Source organism: Oreochromis aureus, linkage group 3 (assembly GCF_013358895.1).
Source record: "Oreochromis aureus strain Israel breed Guangdong linkage group 3, ZZ_aureus, whole genome shotgun sequence".
In the NCBI taxonomy this organism is placed as follows: Eukaryota; Metazoa; Chordata; class Actinopteri; order Cichliformes; family Cichlidae; genus Oreochromis; species Oreochromis aureus.
Window position 1 is genome coordinate 6,138,650 of NC_052944.1, and position 24,340 is coordinate 6,162,989.

The window sequence follows — 24,340 nt, forward strand, 5'->3', positions numbered from 1 at the left end:
TTTTTAGCTGAATCTGAGTGTAGCCTAGGAATAGTTTATCATGTGCGTCTCACGTGTCTCACCCTCTTTCCTTGGCATCTATACTGTGGACCAGTTCATCCCTCTGATTCACCAGTGACACCAGCTCCTGGAGCAGCAGCTGCTCTCTGTGTTTATGGGCCTGAGTCTTCTGCCACTCTGCAGCACAGAGACACAGAGGTGGGGCAGAGAACAGTTTAGGGAGGAAACAAGGACATTTTCATCAACAGTAACGAGCTGCTTTTTACATTTTTTCTGTATAGACAAAGTCAGCAACAGAGACCTGGACTCCAGGTATCAGTAAACATGTAAAATCAGGACCCTGTACTACAAAGCAAGTTCCACATATCAGGATATCAAGTGGCAATACTCATAAAAAGTCAAGCCAAAAAGGAAGTCTGACAAAGGAATATCTAGTTTCACGGTGAATGTAGTTGATGTCTGTGCAGGGACATCGCTACACGGGTAATATTTCAGGTGACACAGACACTGAGCGACTTCTGGCTCTGTGTGGAGTGAGAGGATGAGTCATTAGAGGGTTGTGGCCATTCTGCTGTTGTCGACTCAATGAACCTGCAACTCTGTTTTGAACAGATGTGCCGTGGAAAACACGTGACGAGTACTGAACTCACTGAATGCTTCTTCTTTTTTATACCGACTGAATTTAATTTGTCACTATTTGTTGAAAAAGTGAGGGAGCTAATGTCAAAGGTCACAAGAAGCTGTTTGAAATGAAACATGTTTTGTTTTTTATTTGTACAGCCAAAGTTACTGATGAAATTCAGGTTAATGAGTTTGATGTGATTTAAAATGAAACTTTTTGCTTTTTTGTCCCGGTTTTGTTGAGGTGGGCTGTGAAAACATTTCCTCCTGCCAAGTGAAAGAAAACGTTTACTGACAGGCTGAGTCGGTGGTTAAGACAAAATCTCAGCAGCAGCTGATTAGTTGTACTGTATGTATTTTGTATTTCGGCTGCCACTACATGTACGCGGCACACCAAACAGCAGCTGATCAGTAGGGTTTTGTGTTCCCATTTCTTAGCTCTACTGACACATCTCAGAAGCTAAATTAAACCTAATCGAGGTTTTAACAATTGACCTGTCTGCAAAACTACACTTTGACCATTAAACTACATTATGGGAATATGAAACCGTTTAATACCGACTGTTAGAAAGTCATACCTTCAATTGTCATCATGTCCCTCAGCTCCTTGTTTAACAGCTCAAATCTTCGTTCCAAGTCTTGTTCTTCAAGCCTGTTAATCAGAACAGATGGAAATGATTTATGACACGCCAATATTTGTATTTCATTTAACTTTCTCTTAGGTGGGAACCCCCAGCCAAGATTTGAACCAAGATCTTTGCTATGAAGTGTTATGACAGTGTTGACCACTCCACCATCTGCTAATAGAGGCAAAATAAATATTGACGTTCCCATCGAGACATGGACTCCACTGGAGCCCTGCAGATGTACTGTGGTGTCTGCCACCAAGATGTTAGCAACAGATCCTTTAAGTCCTGCTGGGCCTCCGTGGATCAGACTTATTGACTTTCTAATATTTTACACACTAACAGGAGTCATGATGAAGAGATAATCAGTGTTGTTCATCTCACCTATCAGTGGTCATAATGTTATGCCTGATTGGTGTACACAAAGCAAGTCAGCAACATTTTTACAAGTAGAGGATGTAAAGAATCACTTAAAGTAGTGAGAAAAAAGTAAAATGAAAAATATAATAACCACATCATTTCAATTTTTTTTATCTACTTTTTTAACATGAGGGGGTTGCTACAGGAAATGACCAAACAGCTGCAGTGATTCAGGACCTCTCAAAGCAGTCCAGCTGTAATAAAACTGCTGAGATATACAGTACTGTGCAAAAGTCTTGAAGCACACCTTATTCCTTTAAGACTGTCCTGTCATTTTAAAGTGGTCTCTGGGTTTTTCTTTGGACACTGGCTGCTTTTTCACTTATTTTCAGTTCTGTGCTTGGACCTGACCATTTTCACAGGATTCTTCGTTGTAAGGTAAAAACAGACCTATATACCTAATATACAATATATCTTAAAGTCATGTTTTTGAGAAAAAGGAAAGATCCCCTTGTGCTGACCCATCTACTGGTTACCAAAGCCTCATCATAAATGGTGTCAGTGGCAGGATGGCCATTCAGAAACCATTCTTAAGGAAGGAAAACAGGAAGAAAAGGCTGACATGTGCCAAAATTACACAAGAACTCTCTGACATAGTTTAGGGCCACGTTCACTAAGTGCTGCTTTAGAGCTAGTCACAATTAATCTGGTAAATGGACTGATTCTTATATAGCACTCTTCTACTCTGCTGGAGTACTCAAAGCACTTAATACACGCCACATTCACTTTCTATGATTTTAAGTGCTCACTAACTAACAGTCACACACATTCATTCAATTCAATTTTATTTGAATTGCCCTCTGGACCCAGTGGAGGTGGTGAGTGACAGGAGAATGGTGGCTAAGCTGTCATCCCTGTTGGACAACATCTCCCACCCCATGCATGAGACTGTGACAGCACTGAGCAGCTCCTTCAGTGGGAGACTGCGGCACCCACGGTGTGGGACGGAGAGATTTCGCAGGTCTTTCCTCCCCACTGCTGTCAGACTCCACAACAAAGACTTTAACTGATCAAACACACACATCCACACATGTGCAATAATACTAATGTGCAATAATCTTTTCTGGCATCGTTGTATTTTTACTCAGTTGTATATAGCATTTGTATTCTATTTTTATCTTATTGTATATTTTATTCTATTTTATTCTGCTGTATATAGTATTTTATTTTATTCTATTCTGTACAGTTGTGTACTGTATTTATTCTTATTTTATTTTATTCTAATTTTTGCTTCATAACTTTTGCACTGTCCACTTCCTGCTGTGACAAAACAAATTTCCCACGTGTGGGACTAATAAAGGTTATCTTATCTTATCTTATTTATATAGCGTCAAATCACAACAACAGTCGCCTCAAGGCGAGAGCAACTTAGGGTTAATATCTCCCCCAATGACATTTGGCCTGCAGACTAGGGGGACCCAGGGATTGAACCACCACCTACCTCCTGAGCTGTAGCCAGCCTATCTGCAGCAGCAATGTGGAAAGCATCTGGCTGACAACAGCTTCATTAAACACACTGTGAGTGCAGTAAAAGCATACCTGATAGAAAAACCACACTATCAGTCATGGTTTGGCCTACGCAGCGCTTGGACCTTATTATTATAGAAGCAGTGTGTTATAATCTTGACCGAGAACAGAACAGATACAACCAAACATGAGGTTTGCATGTCCTACGTACTAATCCTGAAGACTATTGAAAGAAACTACATGAAACGTTGTGTAAGAGAGTTCAAGCTGTGTTGTAGAATGAAGGTGGTTATACAAAATATTGACTTTCAAGCTTGTTAAATTTGTACAAACTCAGTTTTTTTGCCTTATACGCTGTAATTCTATGTATTCTTTCACATTTCAACAAATCACTGCACTAAGTTCCTATTTTCCCAGCAAAATATGAAAGAATGAGGGGTGGCTCAAGACTCTGTACAGTGTATGAAACTCATCCTAAAATAGACGTTTGGTTATGTTGTTAGTGTTTGAACATGAGCACAAACCTTGTTGATAAATTAGTAATTAATCGATGCAAAAAAGGACAAATTTGTCAGACAAAATGTCAGAGTGTTGACAAATGTGTCAGTCGCATCTCACAGCACCCCGCAACCAAAGATTTTAACTACTGACAGAGAAAAGCTCAAATCTTTGGCATAAGCAAGCAACTACCAAAGCAAGAGCATAAATCTGGCAGCACATGCTCCACAGAGACAACCACAAATTAAACTGATGTTTTTTATAGTGTTGCAAGTAGGAATGGAACGTGTATTTAAATATAAACTCTGCACAGTATTTGGGGGATCTATTTGTAGAAGAAGCAATTGGAAAACACTAACATCACATGGTCTGTTTCGTAGCTATTCTGGAGTTTTCACAATAACATGGCCTACTGATTATGAATGAACTTTAAAGTTCTCACAAATGAGATCTATTGCCTCCTGGCTGTCTGTACTGTCCCGTTATTTTAGGGGAAGTTACAGCTCAGGACTTAGAGCAGGTCACCTACTAATCAGAGAGGTTGGTGGTTTGAACCTGGCTGCTTCAGTCAGGCACGTCAAATATCCTCTGATGCATCCATCAGAGTGACACATCAAATATGAATATGAGTAAAATATATGCATATTTGTAACCTTCAGCGTGTGTGTGTGTGTGTGTGTGTGTGTGTGTGTGTGTGTGTGTGTGTGTGTGTGTGTGTGTGTGTGTGTGTGCCTTACAGCAGCTGTAGATGGTCCTGCCTCCGGATTAAAGCATTTTTCTTGTTAACCAATGTGAACCATTCCTGAATCAACCTCTCCTCCTCCTCCTTGTCACTGCCTGTCGGGTAAAATCATCATTAACTTCCCGTCTTGGTTATCGTCTTATTTATTCTCCTTCTTAGATTAGAACATGGTGGGTAGGTAGAACGGGTATTTTACCTGTTTCCAGCAACTGTCTGAGTTTCCTCTCCACCACACCTGCTCTGTTATCAATGTGATTTTGTTCTGCTTCCAAGGCTTCCATTTGATTCAACACGTACTCGCTCGGGTCCTAGATACAACAATGAACACATAATTACTCACTCTGCAGACGATGAGAGGAAAAGAAAAGATTCTCCACAGACTTCCTGACACACTTTACAAATTACAATAAAGCAGCTGTTGGCTCACCTGGCCCTCTGGTTTTCTGTCCTTTAACGCAGCATCCATTCTCTCTGCATGGAAACAATGTAAAAATAAGCAACCAATCGTTAATCATTATATCCAAGTTCTGTTGTTGCTTTTTGTTTAAGTCAAAGAGAACTAACCAGTGTCTGACTTCCTTTGGGCTTCAGCCTGCAGAGACAAACAACATCCACACACAATGTAGATAAGAGAAAAATGACATTTCAAAGGAATAAACAAATCAGGGGAGGCAACACAAGGTAACATACCACTGACATGTCTCCTTCTTCTACTGACCCGCTCCTGCGCTGTGACCGACGCTTCTTAACCAGGTCAGCATCTCTGACATGAGAGAAGCCGGACTTGAACATAAAATGAGTCCGTGGCGGTGCCACTGGAGACTGAGCTGCCCCAGCAACCTGCAAGCGTTTGGTTCTGGGAGGCGGGACCACGTCCCTGCTGGCTTTACTGTCCTTCTCTGCGGTGCTTACACTCCCATTAGTCTCAAGACTTATACCCTCCTCCTGGAGTCTCTGGGCGCAGTAGCGAACAGTTGCCTCGGGGTCGTCTTGGGCCTCCCGGTCCCCTGCTACAGCATAACTGGACTCACTGGTGTCTTTGTCTATGTGAAGCACACTGAGCTCCTGGCCAGTGAAATACGTGCGGATCTGGTTAAGGTAGGTCATGACAATGAGGCGGTCAGGCACTGCAAGCATGACCATGTCTGAAGGCTCCATCAACCTTGAAATTCCCAGTTCAGCAAAGCCATTAAAAGCCTGCAACATGTTCAGACAGAGATACAAGGACATTATAAGGACTTCCCAAATATTAAGTAATCAGTACTTGTAATTTCAGAAGAATATAGGAAATTGTTAATCACCTTCTTGTTGTTTTGCTTGATGTCATATGGATCCAACATTTCAAAATTACTAGAAAAAGACAAAACAGGGCAACGTACTATATTTATATCTTAAGTTTTCATTGAACCTTTAATTAACCAGTAAGTGCAATGACAAAGATTATTTTTCAAGGAAAACCTCGCCAAGAAAGCAAACCAAAAAACCAATGTGTAAAACAAATGTAAAATCAAGCATAAAACTACACGTTGCGTCTAAGTTGAGACTGTGCTGCAGTAACGCTCAAGTACAACTAGATAATGAGTCTCTACTGGAGCAAAGTTTAGGTAGATACTCTGTAGTGTGTTGGCACATGCCATCCTTAGATTTAGTTACATCAGTTTCATATAAACTAGTAGAATTAATTTTTTTCCACAGTGTTGTGGAAATAGAAGGCGTGAGTGGACAAGGGATGTGGAATGCTAAGAGGATATGGGAGAAGGATGCAACCCATAACAACAATGCTCAGTGACTAGAGGAGCTAAGAGCAGACCACAGCAACCTCCCTGAACAAAGTCCAGTAACTATCACAGAGGCAGACATTCAAGAAAGAGTATCAAGCGTGAAAAGTTGAACAGCACTGGGTCCAAAGAAGCTGACTGTGACTGTTGTGGACTGTATGAAGAGGGCAGAATGGAGGACCCAAAGTGCAGACTTACCAAGGCAAAACTAAACGCAAAAGCAGCTTTACTGCTGAACTAAAATGATAAAGAAGCCAAACTAGAAAGAACTGGAACTCTATTGTACTAATTGAAAGCAACATTCCAGACACTGAGCACGGTTACAAGTACCTGGGAATCCCACAGGTAAATGGGAACAAACTGGTGATGGTTAACCAACCAAGTATAGTATTGGCTGACTACATAACAATCAAAGCACTACATTTTAAATATACAATTAGCATTAAGAGACACAGAGAAGAAGCTAAACATTTGGCCAGTGAACACCTGGAAAGCTGCACACAATAGCTGTCACTGCTTATAGTCAAGCTAAAAATTAAACTAGCAGTCCACAGTCTATCCAGTAAGGGCGATGTGGCAACTGTTTCTTACATCTTTTCTGGGTGGAAGTGGTGTAAGATGGCACAAAACGCGAGGCCGTTCCTCCAGGAAGTGCTGAAATTGGTAATCTTCACTCCCTTGTGATTCTTTGTGATCTCCTGACACCACTCCAGTAGCGACTGACTTGACGTAACTAAGGTAGGACTTCCCGGTGGATTCTAGAAAACACAACAAGAATATTTTGAAATTATAGTGATACAAACTTTGACATAAAGTGCAGAATTTCACATTTTTAATTGAACAGGTTTAATGTGCATTAAACGTTAAGGAGTTTAAAGCTTTTTCAGACACAGCCCCCATTTTTAAGGGTCAGATTTATTTACTATAGAGTCAGAACCTGTTTTATAGATACATCGAGGCTACTGTGTCATTGATTAATTAAAGAATTAATTTATTTGGGATTTTCTCCAGTATACAAATTGCCAAAAGTATTTGCTCATCTGCCTCCACATGCATTTCACCATAACATCCCATTCTTAATTCATAGGTTTTAATAGGATGTCAGCCCCTTGCAGTTATGACAGCTTCATTTCCTCTGGGCAACCTGGCAAACAACAAACCCAGAGTCGTCCATCAGATTGTCAGACGGAGAAATGTGACTTAAAAGAACACATCTCCACTCCACTCTAGAGTCCAGTGGTGCCATGCTTTACACCACCGCATCAAATGCTTTGCATTGCACTTGGTGATGCAAGGCAAGGATGCAGCGCTCACCAACTGAAACCTATTTCATCACGCTCTCTACACACTGTTCTTAAGCTAATCTGAAGGCTGCATGAAGTTTGGACGTCTGTTGTGATTGACTCTGCAGAAAGTTGGCGACCTCTGTGCAGTATGCACGTCATTCTCAATCACTTTTGCTATGTTATAATACCACTAACACTCGACTGTGGAATGTTTAGTAGTAATGATAAACAAGTAATGTTCTTTCAATGTTTCTCTTTTAAATCTGGTCATAACTCACACGAAAATAAGCATTTTGATCATACCTGGCTCAAGTGAATAAAAGTAATACACACTATTAGTGATATTTTCCTTTCAAAATAAAATAAATATTTTGATGACATCAGACCCAGCACATCTTAAAGAGTACTTAACAGAATTAAAATAGTGCTATCAACTCTATCAAAGCTATCAGTGCACATAACACATAAATACAACATCTGCAGCTACACACTGAGGGAAGAGGTTTTTTTCTAAATCTACACCTGTGATTGGGCGTGGCTTGTTAGACATGCCACATTATGTTTATATGTAGGATACAGTTACCCTGACGTTCCTAAAGGGAGACGTTACCGTTTTTTTTCTGAACCAGGAAAGTGAATTTTGACTTATAAGATGAGTCAGTGCAAGCCAAAGGCAACGATGAAGAGTACTGTCAGTCAGTGAGCAACAAGAGCTGATTTTAACAGAGTTCATGTGTGAAAAGCTTGATTCAAAGCTTCTACTTTCTTAACGTCAGGGAACTGGTGTGTGTCAGCACTAAAACCAGCTTCTCTAAAACCTAAAACAGGAATTAGGGATTTGGTCCCTGAATGCATTTGACACCCTCTTCTCAACAAGAAGCCTGGGTTCGGGAGAGCGTGGAGGGTCGTGTGCCTGGCCGGACTGTCAATCGAGGACATGGAAGACATCTACCTTTTTGGAACCATGATAACGGTTTAGGGTGAGAGCTGGCTTTAAAGATTAAAGAAAGCGGAATCGGCTGTTCAAAACCCCACAAGGCTGCTCGCTGTGATGGAAACGATGGGACGAGTCGTGACTTCTCAAAATGTGCTCATTGAACGCAGCACGGATAAGATCTCGGAGAAGCTCACGGCTCTCCAACGGGAGATTGAGAGACCAGTGACGGACATTTAGATCGACTGTAAAATTGACATGCAGTTGTTCGCACTAAAGGAAACCACCTTCATTTCATACGGCTACAATACCGGCGCCAGTTGCGGTCTCAAGGCTGGAGCTGAACAACAAAAACGTCCTCCTTGATAACAGACTGTGTTTAGACTCTTCGTTCCCATCCTACGCACCCCCATCCTTCACTTCAAACGCCTTTGAACGCTTATCTCCAAGGCCGAAGTCAGACGGCAGGTCTGGGCCCAGTGCTGGAAGAAAAGCTGCAGGGCAAGATGGCTGTGTCTACATCGGCTCACCTCTCGCCCCCTTACCCACCGCCGTTGCTTGTCATGTGCTTCATGGTGTTGTGATGTGGAGATGTATGTGCTCTCTGTGCAGAGGAGTGTTTTTTGTTTTCTGTTCTCATGCTGACCTCCCACAAGGAGCCCAGAATGAGTAGAGGTCTCTTTTTTTCCCTCCTCCATTTGCCCAGTGTATTGTACATTTCGCTGTTTTCCCAAATTACTACCTGTCTCCGACCTGTCTTCCCATGTGATGTCTGTGCTATGTATGTATGGTCAGGTGGGTCTAATTTCACTGCAGGTGCAAACTTTGCAGGTGACAAATAAAGGTTTAATTGATTGATTGATCAAATTGATCAACACACTGCATTGTGGGTAGAATATTACACTAAGCTGCAGGAATTTCTGTTGGAATTACTGAAGGCTTTGAAAACATGTTTTTCTCTTTTTTACTTGGTTTCTGGCAGCACCATGGACAGCGGCACTTGGAGGTCGCTACTAGGCCACCATTTGAATAGGTTGGGTGTACATACACTCCCACTAATAGTTGGCTAAAGGTCTTTTAGCTTGGTTGATGGTTTATAATCATCAACAAGCTTCTGGCATAATTCTAACTGAATATTTGGCCACTCTTCTTGTCAGAATTTGTAGAGTTAATTTGGTCAGCTTCCTGGCACAGACAGAGCTTTTAAGTGTAGTCAACAACTTTTCAGTAGGGTTGAAGTCAGGGGGCAGGGATAACTCAGTAGGACCGGTGTTCACCCAGTGATCAGACGGTCAGGGGTTCAAATCCACCGAACGGCTACCCTGAGGTACTCTTGAACAAGGTAGCATCTCTACACACTGCTCCTGATTGGTAGATTCATCCTGTCCACTGCTTCACTGAGTGAATGGGTTAAATGCAGATGACCAAGCATTTTCCTACGGGACATCATCTTAAAGTTAGTTTGCTTTGTCTATCTCAAAACCAGTTTTGACACATGTTTGAGATCACTATTGGAACACCCAATTGTGTCCAAGTGATACCTATGTACGGGCTGAATTGCGGTAAAGTTGAAGCATTTGAAGGTAATTCTCCTCCTTAATGTTTACATCCATTTTGTGTAGTGTAGCAGTCCCACTGGCAGAAAAACAGTGCTCTTCAGTTAAAAAGCCTCACCTTTACGCCTCCAAATATAAGTCTTATCATTTTGGCCAAGAAGCTCATTCTTAATCTCGTCTGACTGTTAAAAAGGGCCTGAAGTTTAGTGGTTCCTTGGTTATTACTGAGCATCTTAACAAGTTTCCTCCCATCTAATGGTGACAGGTCTCCCACTTTAAATCTGCAGTTCCTCCTTCTTAGAGTCACTAAGTTCCTTCGACTTAGTGAACTGAGTACTGAATATTTTTGTCAATCTGTTTCCTGCACAGGTCAGCACAGTGGTGCAGTGGTTAGCACTACTGCCTCACAGCAAGAAGGTCCCGAGTTCAATTTCATGATCAGTCCAGGGACTTTCTGTGGGGAGTCTCCATGTTCTCACTGTGTTTGTGCAGGTTCTCTCCAGCTTCCTCCCACAGTCCAAAGCCACCCAGTTAGTGAGGTTAGGTTAATTGATGATTAACCATAGGTGTGAGTGGTTCTTTGTCTCTATGTGTTACCCCTGTGCAACCTGTCGCATCGGGACCCCGGGACAATATATTGGATAAGCAGAAGAGAATAGGCATCTGTATTACCTGAGCCAATGACACAATGTGCATTGACCACTGCAGAGCCAGAGTACCAAAGGTGTCCTCAGTTATCAACCTTGCCCTTGGCAGCCTGTGGTAGACCCCTTTATTTTATCCACAACAACCTGCTTAGTCCTCTGGTAAATCTAGTCGTCCATCCTTTAGAGCTTGCCCAAATACAGAGTCATAATATTTTCACCTCCATGCTTAACTGTGGGATTGTGTTCTTGGGGTTATATACAGCATCTCTATTCTGCCAAACACAGCCGGTCTAGTTGATCCCATGGAGCTCCAGACCAAAACAAATTGAGGGTCATTTTATATTTCTTCCATTTCTGAATAAACCACACAAACCGTTATCACCTCATCACTAAGCTGCAGGTCTACAATCTTGTCCTTGACATCTTTTGGCAGCTCTTGGGACTTGTCTCTCGTGGTGGTGAGGTTGAAGTGGAAGAGCTGGGTTGTAGGGGATCAAATATTTATTTCAATGGCATACAGATCAACTTCTAATATTTTTGGTTGGTATTCTTTCTCTCTCCATTAGAAACAAACCATAAAATTTTGAGACTGATTATTTCAAATGAGCAAAATTTTAAATTCAGCACGGGACCAAAAAATTATTTCCACTACCTCACGACTGGCTCAACTACTGGTTGTAGTTTAGTCAAAGGTGCACACCTTCAAACCCAGCAAGATGGATTGTGTAAATTTCAAAAGAATTCAGATAATATTTTTTTCACTCCAAGAAATTTGTTACACACAGTTATTTGATCAATTGTTCATATATAAATATACAGGTAAGTAAGCTTAAATATACCTCCTGAGATGCAGATGTTGGTTTCCTGTCCTGCTCAAGGGCAACAACTTGTGACTTGCCTTCATCTAAGGTAGAACAACTCAAACGCTTCTTATTACGAGGCATCAGTACAGGCTGACCTGATGATTCTTCTCTTGTTTCCTTTTGCCTGGAAATACACACAAATACAAAGCAAATTATAAAAATGTACGTATGTTTATTGTAAAAGAAATGATTTATTAGTTAAGTTTCCAGACCATGTTGCTAATTTAACATACATCATTTTTGAGTTTAGTTTCATTTTTTTAAGGGATGCAAACTTTAATGTATAAAGAGAAAGAAAAATATATACATATCCAAGTTATAATTTACCCCCTCACACATCGTAATCCGTACTGACTAATCTTACCTGAACTCTGAACAACCTGCAGTGACAGACACAAAGCCAAAGTCCAACTCTTCATCTCTCTTTTCCTTTTTTAGGTCAATTTCCATTTGTTCACTCTCTTTATTATCGTCTAGATGCAGCCAGTCATCCTGAGAAGCAACAGTACTTGCAAGGTGCCTATCGGTCTTTGCTTCCTGGACTTTCTCTACATACTGTTCAGTTACCGCCTCTACAGCCTTCTCACAGGGATCTGTAAAAACGTGTTCCTCTGTAAAAGTCCAGCCTTCAGTGGTCTCACCGAGAGCCTGCTCTGTATCATCTCCACCTGACTGACTAAACTCTTCTTGCATTGCTGCTAGAACTTCCTTTTCCAATTGTAATGTATTGTCATATTCTTGATGAACTGTCACAAAACCTAATTCAGATATCGTACTTGAATCCAGTGATGGTGGGCCTTCCTTTGATTCCTTGTTGGTGACAGCTGAACTATCTGAGATTTCAGTGTCGTCTGGGAAAAAATCACTAAGACGTTTCTTTACTCTTGGTTTCGGCACTGGCAAACATGAGAGTTTCACTGGCGATTCTGAAGAATTATTATCCTCTGCTTGAACATTTTCCTCATTGGTTAATCTGCTTTTCCTTAAGTGTACACCAGCCACTACTTCTGCTTGGTAAACTGGGGAAAGAAGAGGAAGGTCTTTATTATGTTCCACCACTGACAGTTCTTTAGCTGTTGAAGACATGTGTGAAGGGTTACCATGCTTTGCTGAATGTGCCTGTTCTCCATTATAAGCTTTAGAGGCTCTGTCTGTATCTGAAAAAGTGCCACTGGAATGTATATTCATACAAGGCTTTGGGACAGAATAAGTTGTTTGTGTTAAGCTTTCAGTTTCTGCAGTCACTGGTGCATCCTCTGACTTCTGAGGAGTTTTAATATTAAGTGCATCAACAGATGCATCACAAGTTATTGCTGGTTGACTTAGTTCTTGCCTATCACCAACTGCTGCTTTATCAAAGTGGACTGGTTTATCAGAATTCGTAACTGTAACATTTACATTCTGTGGCGTAATTCTCTTGTCAGTCTCAGTTGAAGGAAGATGTATCTTCTTAATGATTGAAATAGTGCCAGTTTTCTCACAAGGCTCTGGCTTTGGGATGATATTGTCAGTTGTTTTGAGTGGGCCTGGGTAGGTGGCAGGTTGTGTAGATATTACTTCTGCATTAGCATCCTTGTTTAATGACTCCACTGGGACAACTTCAGGAAGGCACTTGACAGATGCACCATTAAATTTTGGTTTGTGGTCTCGGGTTAAACTATCTTTCTTTCTAAGAGGACGTTTAGGAACTGCGTTTTCACTGTCACACTCTTTCTGTGGCGGGTCTTGAACTTTTCTTCTTTTTGGCTTCCTCCCTCGCTGCGGTACTGAACTGTCACCTTGTGGTCCATCTGAACTAACGTTTTGATCACGTGAGGCTTCTTCCAAGACAACATCCAAGTTGACTTCTCTATCTTTAGTGGCATCTGTTAGTGTCTCATTTGATGTGGGCTTCTGGGAGGTAGCATTATTTTCTTCCATGCTTATTTGTTCAGGGCTTAAGAAAAACAAAGGACAAACTTCAGAATCATCTGTTCTTAATTTTGTCACATATTTCTACTGTGCATGCAACCACCTATTAGGACAAACCAAATCCTGATACACAACAAGTCATTAGAACAAAGCTGCACGAACAGGAAACAAAGGTTAACCTTAATATACAAAGCGACCAATATCGCAGTTCCATATTCCAGTGTCAGTACTGGCTGACTTTACCATCACAAGCATCCTGAGCAGTAAGCACTCATAAGCGAAATAAATAAATCAAAAATGTACACACCATGCAACCAGCACTCACCCTTTTTCCAGCTGACAAGAAGACAACACCACTCTAACCTCATCCTGTTCTACCTCAGTCTGCTGCCTTGGAAGTAAACCTTCAGTGCACACTGGTGTATGAACAGCAACCTTCCCTGTGAGTAATCTTTCCTCTGTATGCTCCGTGGTATGGCCGAGAGAAGCCTCAAACCTGCCCTCGATGGGAGTGGTGCAATTTGTAAAGACTTGAAAAAACTCATCCGAAGGGGTCATTGTTGCATCCAAAGAAGAGAGAGGCTTGGGTTGGTGATCAACTTCAGCTAATGCAGAGTTTGATGGCCCCAAGATTGATGCTACAGTTTCGTAACTGAGAAATGAATTCATATATGAGTGAATGAAAACTGGAACTATGTATAATTTGTCTTATCTATCAGCATGTAGCTCATTACAGAAACCAGTAAATATTGGCGATGCATTCCCATGCAAATGCAGTCTAGTAAAGTTTTCACTTCACTTAAAACTACGCATTTGAAAACTAAGGGAGTTTAATATTGTGGTGGGGTGTTTTCTGTGGCTTGAGTTCAGGGGAGGGGTGGTGGAGTGGGTTCAGGGGTCAGCGCCATGTGAGGCTGGTTAACCTGGACCTGGCGTGGAGGTGGAGTCAGAGTGACAATGTCGCCTGTGCATACTGGTACAGTGTCAAATAAAGTGAAAACTGCATCAGAAGCACAAATGGCATGTCGGGACTACGACTAGACAGAGTATGTTACAGTGGCGCCGGTAGCTGAGCGAGCAGGACAGGCCTTCTACATCATCGGCCCTCCGACACCCTCCCCCAGTCCAAGAGTGACATAAAGGGCTGCAGTAAGGTGTTATGGGAGTACACACTGGGCTATGGTGGATTCGAGCTGCACGCAGACCCTGGTCCACCAAACCTTGTGCTGACCGGGGGCGTTGTTGGAAGCAGAGTGGGTGGAAATCAAGAATGTGGATATCCATTAATATCCCATAGTGCTGGTGAATTAAATGCACAGACTTAAGGCTGTGGTTAGCTCCCGACTTTCACACCCCTTAATGCTGGTAGCAGGTTTGAATGAATTTAGAAAACTAATGGGTGTCTGTAGGGGTGACATGTCAGTTTAATTCAATTAAATTTTATTTATATAGTGCCATATCAGAACAACAGTTGCCTCAAGGCACAGCACAGCGATAATGCAAGATCATGCAGACTCTAGTGAGATGGAAACAACGGGGTCTTCCAGTGATTCCCTCCATGGAAGATTTTCCACTAGAGCAATCTCGTGAAGATACTACACTCAGCTTTGATCAAGTGATGAATGGTTTTCTCTCAGTGCCACTTTAGCTCACTGGGATAAGCATGCGGCCATATGCCGTACAGCTGAAAGCTGCTGGCCTTGGTTTAAATCCAACCCGTGGCGTTTTGCCACATATCTTCCCCTCTCTCTGCTTTCCTGTCACTCTTAACTTTATCTATTGAATAAAGCCAAAAAAGTGGTCTGCCTAGTGCATCCTGCCCAGAATGTCTTCTGGCCTGATAAATCTTTTAAGACCAGCGTCTACCACCCTGACACTGACAAGCTGGTGGATTGGATGAACAAGACAAGTCAACGAAGTCAAGATAAGAATGAAAGTAATGGGTATCACTGGCTAGACCCTCCTTTTTTTGCAGTGCAGCAGGTGGCCCAGGCCTCCACTGAATTTTTCTCCCTTTCAGTTGGTGTTTGGCAGGAACCCACAGGGAGTGTTGGACCTAATTAAAGAAAAATGGGATGAAGGTCTCACCCAGGGAAAAATAAAATTAGATACATCCTGGACCTGAGAGCAAGGCTTTAGTCCAGTTTTCACAGGAGAATCTTCCCCCTGCCCAGTAACATCAGCAGTGGCTGTACAAGAGAGGGACTAGGCTAAGACATTTTTCACCAGGAGATTTTGTATTGCTCCCTTCATCAAGCTCACAATTACTCACCAAGTGGCAAAGACCCTCGGTGGTCAAACAGGGAGTGGTTGATATTGACTATGAAGTGGTGCGGTCAGACAGGGGTGAAGCCACACAAATACACCACCTCAACCTCCTAAAAGAATGGAGAGAGGCTGAAACTGCTTCTTTGGTGAGCTCGGTTAAGGATCGAGATGAGTTGGAGCCCAACGTACCAAATTCAACCATTCCCCAGCTTACCCCATGTCCCAGGTCGACAAACTCCTAGACCAGTTCAGCACTGCTTGCTTTTTCACAATGCTGGATTTAACCAAGGGGTTGACCAACGTGGATGAGGCTGACTAAAAGAGCCAGCCTGTGGCACATAAAGATAAAGTGAAAACTGCACCGTGAGCACAAACAGTTTGTGTCATGTGCGTCGTGTCAGAACTACAACTACACAAAGCATGTTACAAGTATAGAATAAACTGGACGCTGAAATATGAGACTCTGTCTAGGATTATTAATAAGCAACCCATGCTTAATGCAATTGTTCTGAACTTACACTTACCCTTTGTGGAAAACACCCACAATAGCACCCACTAATCCAGAGATATCTTTTTCCTTTTCTGATAGAGAGGATTCTCCTTTTTTTTCTGTTATTGTTCCTTCAGCTTCCAATAGTTCCCAACCTAAGATTCCCACCAGCTCAGATCTTTCCAATGGTTTCTTCACCGTTAGGTCTTCCTCTCCTGCTGTCCTCTCTATTTGAGATTCTCTGAGGACCCGAATATAAATGATTTTAAAGCTTGGTCGTTAAAACTTAATTAGCACTAAAATTATAATATCATGAAATTCAACGTCATATTTGTGGTCAGTTTACCATGCAATCTAAATATACCATTTGCTGGCCCAAGCAGTACATGTTAGGCAAACACTAAATGCAAAAAACCCAAAAAGAGCACTGGGCACGTCCACTTACCTATTATCTACATTAACATCTATGTTTTGCTTGCCACCAATTTTAAGTTTCTCCTCTGTTTAAAAGAAAAATCAAATAGATTAAAATATAAGGCTAAGAAAGATAAATCCGAGCTTTATATTAACATTACAAATGTCTCACCATATGAAAGTTCTGTGCTTGGACGGCTACCAGATGCAAAGGAAACACCAGGATTTCCTGTGTCTTTGAGATATGACTCTGCATGAGGTAATTCTTGCAAGTTCTGCTTCTCAGTTGCAGGTGGCACAGGCATTGTTTTTGCAATTGGATTCAATTGCAAAATACTGGGGAACCCAGGAATTTGAGTGAGTTTTGGACACGATGGAGCCATTGCTGCCATGTTCTTAATTTCATCTTGTTTATGGTCTTGTTTTGCAGGAAACTCTGCAATGCTATTTCTTTTATTGCGTAAGTTTTTCAACAAGATCTTGTTGAATGTGGCCACGGTTTGTATGTTCATAGATTCAGCACTATGCCTTCTGGCTGATGGAAAACCTGGGATGCATGAAACACATGGAGCAGAAGAGTTGAGGCTGACCATATTTGGTGATTTGTTTGTAATTTGAGCAGACGGAAAACCGGATGCTCTGGCTTTTTTGGGGCAAGATCCCACTTGTGCTATCATATTTATGTTGAAGGAATCCGACTTGTCCTGTTGTGTAAGTACCACAAACATTTCTGCCATTTTCTTCTGAGGTCTTGACAAAATTGTGTTTGTTTCACTTAGCCAACCTGTGCTTGGTACTGGAGTCATGGATGCAAATCCCTTGATACTTGAAGCACTGGGGCAATAAGGTACAAAACTTATTCTGGATTTAATGTTGGAATTGTAATGGGGTGCAGACTGGAATCCAGGGATTCTGGAGTTTTCTGGGCAAGCTGGGGCCATTAAATGCATAATCTCTGCATTTTGATTTGGAACATCTTTAAGAAAAACTGTCTCCTTTGGATTTTTACGCAAAGTATATGGATCTAAAAGCCACTGGGATTTTAAGCCCACTTTGAGTGAGGCAAACCCTGGCAAACTTGATACTTGCGGGCAAGCAGGTAGGAGACTTAGGATATTGTATTTAGTGACAGTAGGAAAGCCTGGAATCAATGATGATCTTGTACAAGATGGAACTAAAGGAAGCATGTGGCTTGGTTTGTCTATGATCACTGGTGAGTCGATTATGCTAAGATGAGTATTCCTTTGTGGTCTGTGCATCAATAAATCCGTTTCAGATGGCCATCCCACGTTCAGATGTGATTCAATTGATGAAAATCCAGGTACAGTAGAAATTACTGGACACAAAGGAAGGAGGTTGACCATATTCAGGCCATGAATTCTGGGACATGGAACAGATGGGAAACCAGGAATACTTGAAACTTTGGGACAAGTTGGTACAAGGAAAACCATCAATTTCATTACTCTCTCATTACTTTTCATTTTGCTCTCTCTGTCCATCTGCTTTTCTTTTATTCTTGGTTCAAACAGTGGTTCCTTGTTTATTATCCAGTCTTTTAAATCATAAGATGATGGAAATCCGGCTATTTGTGACAGTTTGGGGCATGAGTATGAAAGACTGAGCATATCTGTCATATCTGCAACATTATACAATCTGGGATTTGGCACAGAGGGAAACCCAAAGATGCACGAATTCCTTGAGCAACTTTGTGCAAGAGAAACAATTCCATTCATGTTTTTAGGTATTTTATCGAGCTCCATTACTAACACGAGCTCCTTTTCAGTCGGCTTCTCCCACAATGGCTGATGAATGGTGTTCCAGTTTTTGCTGTCAGCTTTCTGCAATGATGGAAAACCAGCTATACTGGAGACAGTGGGGGAAGATGGAAGGAGACTGAGCATTCTAGACTCATTACAGATTACTGTCGGTGCAAAAACAGATGGAAATCCTGGGACAGAAGCTTCTTTTGAACAAATCGAGGCAAAAGTTGACATTACCTTCATTTCACCATGGTCAAGGCTATATTCAGTCATTACTATGTTGGGTTTTGCTTGTTTTACAGCTAAAGGTTTATAATCTGTTATCCAATTTTTGCTGAAAGGATTCTCCAATAATGAGGGAATGCCTTCAATTAGAGAGATTTTTGGACAAGAACCTAAAATGCTGTTTTTAGCCAATCCACAATTTACCATAGTAGATTGTGGAATCACGGTCATGTCTGTTACTGAGGAATTCTCTGGACATGTTGGCGTCAAAACTCCCAGTTTTTCAATTCCATCCTTCTCTCCTAGTAACACTTCTTTTTCAGTCAAGGCACTAAATTCTTCTTGTGATATCTTTGATCTGTTGTCAACAACAGATTCTGAGCCAGATACATCTGGACCAATGTGATTTATATCCACTGGACTTTTTCGAAGAAAAGCATAACTGTATTGAGATACAGATGGGAATCCTGGATTTCTAGCCTTCCTGGGGCAAGAGCGTGTCAGTGAAACCATTTCCTTCTTCTCACTTTCATTCTCATCTAATGAAGATGGTGGTAATATTCCCTGTATTTGAGATTGTTTCTTCCAGATTAGCTTTCGATCAACACGCCACTGTTTTTCATCATCTAGTGGCATTTTGGATGGCATGCCAGCAATGTTTGTCAATCTGGAACAGGTTTCCACAAAATTAACCTGTTTATAGCCAGTTTCAGGCGTCACACAACTTTGCACAAATCGTGCACTAGGCTGGGAAACGTTTTTATCTATTTCTAGATATACGTGTCCTTCTGGGTGAAGACCAAGTTCTGTGGTTGCAATTTCAAATTCTTTTGATGACTTTTTCCAAGTAGATTCATTGTGCAAAAGGGATTCAGTTGTTTGTTTAGAAGTAGCAGGAAATCCAAATGTGCTGCTGATGGTTGGGCCAGGCAACAGTATCCCAGCTTTTCTATTTGTCTCCATTTTATCCCCAGCAGTGCTCAACATGGATGCACAGGTGAATGATGGGTGCGTGTCAGCCATTTCTTTCATCGTCTCACTGTCTTTCTGTGGTGCTTTTCTAATTTCCTCTGTAGTCACCTTTGGTAGCTCTTCCCACAGAATGATCCTGTCTGCAGGATAATTTTCTGTAGTCATTTTTGGTAGCTCTTCCCATTGAATGGTGTTATTATTTGGATGTTTTTGTGGTTGCTGTTCAGTGTTTTTAACTTGGGTTTGGAATAGTGGTTTTGTAGCGCCAATCGAACATGTGGACTGAAGTAAAACCATGTTTTCATCACTAAAGAGAAGGTAAATACAAAGTCACAGTCAATACTCTACAAAGTCAAGGAGGAGGATGCCACAATAATATAATAAATGTATTAGATCATTTTATCAAAGATCAATGCAATTCAGGTTATCTTCATACTAATACAGTGGAAGTCGTGTACAGGGTTAGGGTCACTGTGAAGTAGATATACAATCATGTTAAAAATCCTTTTTTAAAAATAGCATGCTTTAATAAAGCATTACTACTATTCTTTGGTCCTTTAATAACTTCATAATGTCATGCATGGTCATTTGTCACAACAAACAGTCCTTTCAGTACTAAGACACCACACTCAAGAACTGCACCCCACAAACAAAGCACCAAGTCACAACACTTTGCCTAGATGATTCCACAGCGACTGTGCAACAGTTTTGGTCATTTGTTCTGACTTTGTTGCAATGCGTAGTCTTTGATTACTTTTTTATTTATTTTCATTTTTGCTTTATATTCAGTGCTTTTAGCTGCAACCAGTGTTGCTCAGTAACATCACTATTGCTGGACATGTGACAATAACAACAACTGAAGCTCATCTCAGAAAAAGAGCATAATTAATGGCATCCAGAGCAGAGGTCAGGTATCATACTCACTTACACTTAGCTGCTCTCACTGTTTCCACCATACCACTAATACCATAATCTGACGTAATGGCAACCAGTGACTCTGAAAGTGACTTCAGTGATCTCAGCTCCTTTAGCAACACTCTCTCTCCTTTCTAACTTTAACTTACTTTATAACTTTAGCAACCACAAAAAGTTCAAAACTACACAACTGATACAAACTACAAACTACAAATAACAATTTTGCCAGCTGGTGTTTAGCTGTAACAATGTATCACATCACTGCATCACAATGCAAAGCAAGGGACTAGCAATCACAAATAGTGGCCTGTCAGGAACTGAGTGCCACATTTCACAATTCACATTTCTAAAAACAGAATCAAAAAGCAGAAGTTTCAAAAATTCACCCAGAAACATCACAAAGGGAACTCAAACACTGTTTTCAAAGCAACAGCAAAATCAGATCAGATCTAAAATCTGATTGGTCTGACCTTCCCATAACTTTCCAACCCTGTTCTGTTGAGATGATGGTTGATGGACTTGAATTTCAGAATATGATCTCAGCAGCCTTGATGGGAAAGGGTGTGACTTCTTTGCAGCTTGGTTAGAGACAATATATCAGCCATAACTCGACTTGACAGAAACCTTACTAAAGAAATGTGGATGCTGTTGACCGTTTCCTTGAGGTGGATGTAGCTGCTCTGAGGTAGAGCAGGTCATCTACTAAGGTTAAGGAAGGTTAGAGGTTTGATCCCAGGCTGCTCCAGTCTGTACGCCAAATATCTTTGGGCAAGATCCAAACTCCATGTTGCTCTCCGATGCGTCCATCTTTTCAAAGCATGCCACACATTCTGTGATTTTTTTGGGGATTGAAATGGCATGGGGTGGTTTTTATATATTGTAATAAAAAATTGCATCAAGCTGCACAAATTCCTGTCTGCTTGAGCTCACCATTTGGACAGCTTTGAAGTATTTTTGTATTTATTTCATTTATTTATTCTCTTGATCTCGAGGCTGTTTTGTTGCTCAGTAAATACATCTTCTTCTTACAATTATGACACTATTATCATTTATTAAAAGCAACACTTCCTGAGTCACATTAAACATTATGTAATAAAAAAATAAATAAATACTTTTTTTATATTCCCCACCAAAATCATCTTCTTGTGTAACTATTTACAGTTCAGGTGCTATTTTTAAATCACTTAAAGTCCTGTTTTGACTTCCTGCACTTGTAAAGTTGAATACTTGCAGAAAATAAACTAAATGTGTGTTTTTAGCTGAGCAAGATTTCCTGTTGAAGATCGCTGCTCATGTGAGCTGAGTCTCTGAGTAGCTTTCAGCAGGTTTATTTGACGAATACATCGTCTCCAAGCCAAAAAGCCAAATCTCAGTTGTGCGGTGAGACCACGAGCATGATCGTTGTTTTTTCAAAATTCACTTTTTGTGTTTCCTAAATTTGTCTCACATGGACAGCAGTGAAACTGTTGCGTAGCATGCTAGCATGTCATTTTGTTACAGTGAAAACTTGGGGATTTGTTGGTCACACAAACACAATCTTTGCCCACCTCACTACTCAGATTTGTTTCACTTTGACTTTGTTAAAAAATGCAAATCCAATTAAAAGTTCTGACAAAGCACAAACAGAGAGAACATAACTTCCAGACAATGTTCTAAACACAGCAGCTTCAAATAAAGTGGCTCAGAATTGCAAGAGAATATAACCTTAAAGAGGGAATAAAGTGTAAAGGCTTTTCATTTTTATAGGCCAATTAAAAAAAGATAACTACACGAATGAAGTACTCTCGAAACTACAGTTTGATAGAACCATAAGCAAAAATGTTGCGATATGGGAAAGTGGATTATTGCTAAACAATCATGAAAACACAGCAAATGTTTAGAAGTGCCAAACTCAAGCAGCCTGCAGGGCCAACTTACCCCGCTAATGCTTTGGCAGTGTCCAGTCCAAACGCTGTATCTCTTTTCCTCTCTGAAGCTCTGACCTGCTCTGACCTTTGGCTGGCTCGGCCTCCAGGGTTAGAGGCTAATAACATACAGTTCAGAAAGTTAGCCATGCAGTCAGTGCTGTAGGCCTTACCCCACTGAATGCTGACTTGATGCTTACCTGTGGGTGCCGTGCACTGGTTATCCTCTTCATTCAGAGTGCTCAGCTGTCTTTTGAACTCTAATAAGAAGGAAAAGCAAAGATACGATTTTACAAATCAAGCTAAAAAACGAGGTTCATGTGCCATCACGCTAGCATAGTGGCTACACTCTTGTCTGTGCTGAACCTAACCATGTGCATGTACCTGCATCATGTTCACAGACTGAAAGAGAAGGAAACACATGAGCAGAGGAAAGATGCAGAGAAGGTGAGGGGGTCTCTAATGCAGATGTGACCTGAGGTTTCCAAAAAGAAACATATCCAGACCCTCCGCTGGGTTTCTCATCTAAAGGCTGAGCAGTGGGCGGAGAAGATGAAGCTGATAGGAAAGAAAACAAGAAGGGAAAAACCGAGACAAATGAATGAAAGAGACAGAAGTACAGCAAGCAGCCTCTGATCAACATGGCAGAGTACTGGAGCTGGGTTTAAAGTAGAGCAGAATTACATGGCATCTCTAGTCTCTGCTTTTTCTGCAGAAGTGCAGCTTGTCCAGGATCACTGACAAAGGGATGCAGAGACGTGGGAGAGTGGGCAAGCTGTGCTAGAGGGACCTGAGATTTAGGAGGCCTCCATTCAGTCTGCCAGGAAGCTGGAAACAAAGGGGAAAACATGGGAGGACAGAGTAAGGAAAAACCACAGGTAAAGGCAAAGTAAAGGGCGTGGAAAATATCTGCTTGGTCTACACTTTCATCTCTGTGCCTTTACCTGACTCTGGGGAAAACGGGAGACTTGTAGGTCTGATATGGGCAGACCCCATATCAGACTCTAGCAGAGGTGGGGCAAGCTTTTCAGAGGTGGAGCAGGCTTTGAGACGTGGTGGAGGTATAGGGAAAGAGCTGAGTAGAGCTGAGGATGATGAGGAGGAAACAGAGGAAAAAGAAGGACCACTCTGCTCTGTACGTGCACTAGGACAGGCTGAGGAAAGAAAAGAAAAGAAAAGAAAAGAAAAGAAAAGAAAAGAAAAGACAGTTATCGCTGCATCATTGTGATAATCAAGACAGCAAACTTTTCACATGTGAAAATATACTAAGGAAACCAGGTAAGCTTACCTGTGCATGCAGAATACTACATATAACATCTGCTGCATGACACACTACTTTGTGTAAAACACTACATTTGGCAGCAGTTTTACAACTTTTCCAGGTTAGATTTAGTTTTTGTATTTAACATATGAAAGTATTTATTCTACTGTTGTTTTCAAAGCTATGACATCAGAGCTCTGTCAATGCTTAATTTATTGATCTGTTATCAAAATACATTCAGATCAGTAAGTCTTGTACCCAAATGCTGAATGAGAGTCAAAATAATAATTTAGCTCATTCTCAATATGTAAACTATGCTTGTAATGATGGGTCCACACAGGAAGTGACCAGCAGTGCCGTGGGGTCAGAGGCCACTGAGACAGGAACAGCGTGTGAAGCGATGGGTCAACTTTATTTATAAAGCACTTTAACCACCTACCAACATGCTCGGCTTCCCTCTATCACATCTCAGGACCAAACTGGTTTTATCATAGGAAGACATGGACTCTTTATTTGGAATATTGTGCAGGCCTCCCTCTCTCAGACAGATTATCCTGTCTCTCAATGCATAGAAAGCTTTCCACCAGGGAGAATGGGATTATTTACATTACAGCCTTTCTAGATGTAGGTTTAGTGAATGCTTTCTATCATCTATAAAACCATTATACTCATCTCCTTTGGCAAACTAACAAAGATAAATCCCCCTATTTTGTTCCCTTCAGTCTTTGCTTCATTTACCCGGCTGGAACAACGGTACGGTCTCACAGGTAACCAGATTTTAA

General features: G+C 41.3%; 1 protein-coding gene across 6 annotated transcripts in view; it reads right to left on the reverse strand.

Annotated features, from left to right (window-relative positions):
• Positions 1-24,340, reverse strand: part of ehbp1l1a (EH domain binding protein 1-like 1a) — a 46,789-nt gene that overhangs the window by 1,935 nt on the left and 20,514 nt on the right. For 2 of the 6 annotated variants that reach the window (XM_039609243.1, XM_039609242.1), the window contains 20 exons: positions 23,242-23,451; positions 22,982-23,125; positions 22,682-22,855; positions 22,498-22,557; positions 22,311-22,416; positions 16,694-19,785; positions 16,553-16,607; positions 16,142-16,348; positions 13,675-14,001; positions 11,803-13,374; positions 11,415-11,562; positions 6,744-6,910; positions 5,676-5,724; positions 5,065-5,571; positions 4,939-4,966; positions 4,802-4,845; positions 4,571-4,682; positions 4,370-4,469; positions 1,200-1,273; positions 63-177 (listed from right to left, as the gene is read on the reverse strand). In XM_039609243.1, the coding sequence (XP_039465177.1) occupies positions 63-177; positions 1,200-1,273; positions 4,370-4,469; positions 4,571-4,682; positions 4,802-4,845; positions 4,939-4,966; positions 5,065-5,571; positions 5,676-5,724; positions 6,744-6,910; positions 11,415-11,562; positions 11,803-13,374; positions 13,675-14,001; positions 16,142-16,348; positions 16,553-16,607; positions 16,694-19,785; positions 22,311-22,416; positions 22,498-22,557; positions 22,682-22,855; positions 22,982-23,125; positions 23,242-23,451 (7,291 nt within the window). The remainder of the gene's footprint in view (positions 1-62; positions 178-1,199; positions 1,274-4,369; positions 4,470-4,570; positions 4,683-4,801; positions 4,846-4,938; positions 4,967-5,064; positions 5,572-5,675; positions 5,725-6,743; positions 6,911-11,414; positions 11,563-11,802; positions 13,375-13,674; positions 14,002-16,141; positions 16,349-16,552; positions 16,608-16,693; positions 19,786-22,310; positions 22,417-22,497; positions 22,558-22,681; positions 22,856-22,981; positions 23,126-23,241; positions 23,452-24,340) is intronic. The other 4 variants (XM_039609246.1, XM_039609245.1, XM_039609244.1 and 1 more) reach the window with 3 other exon arrangements.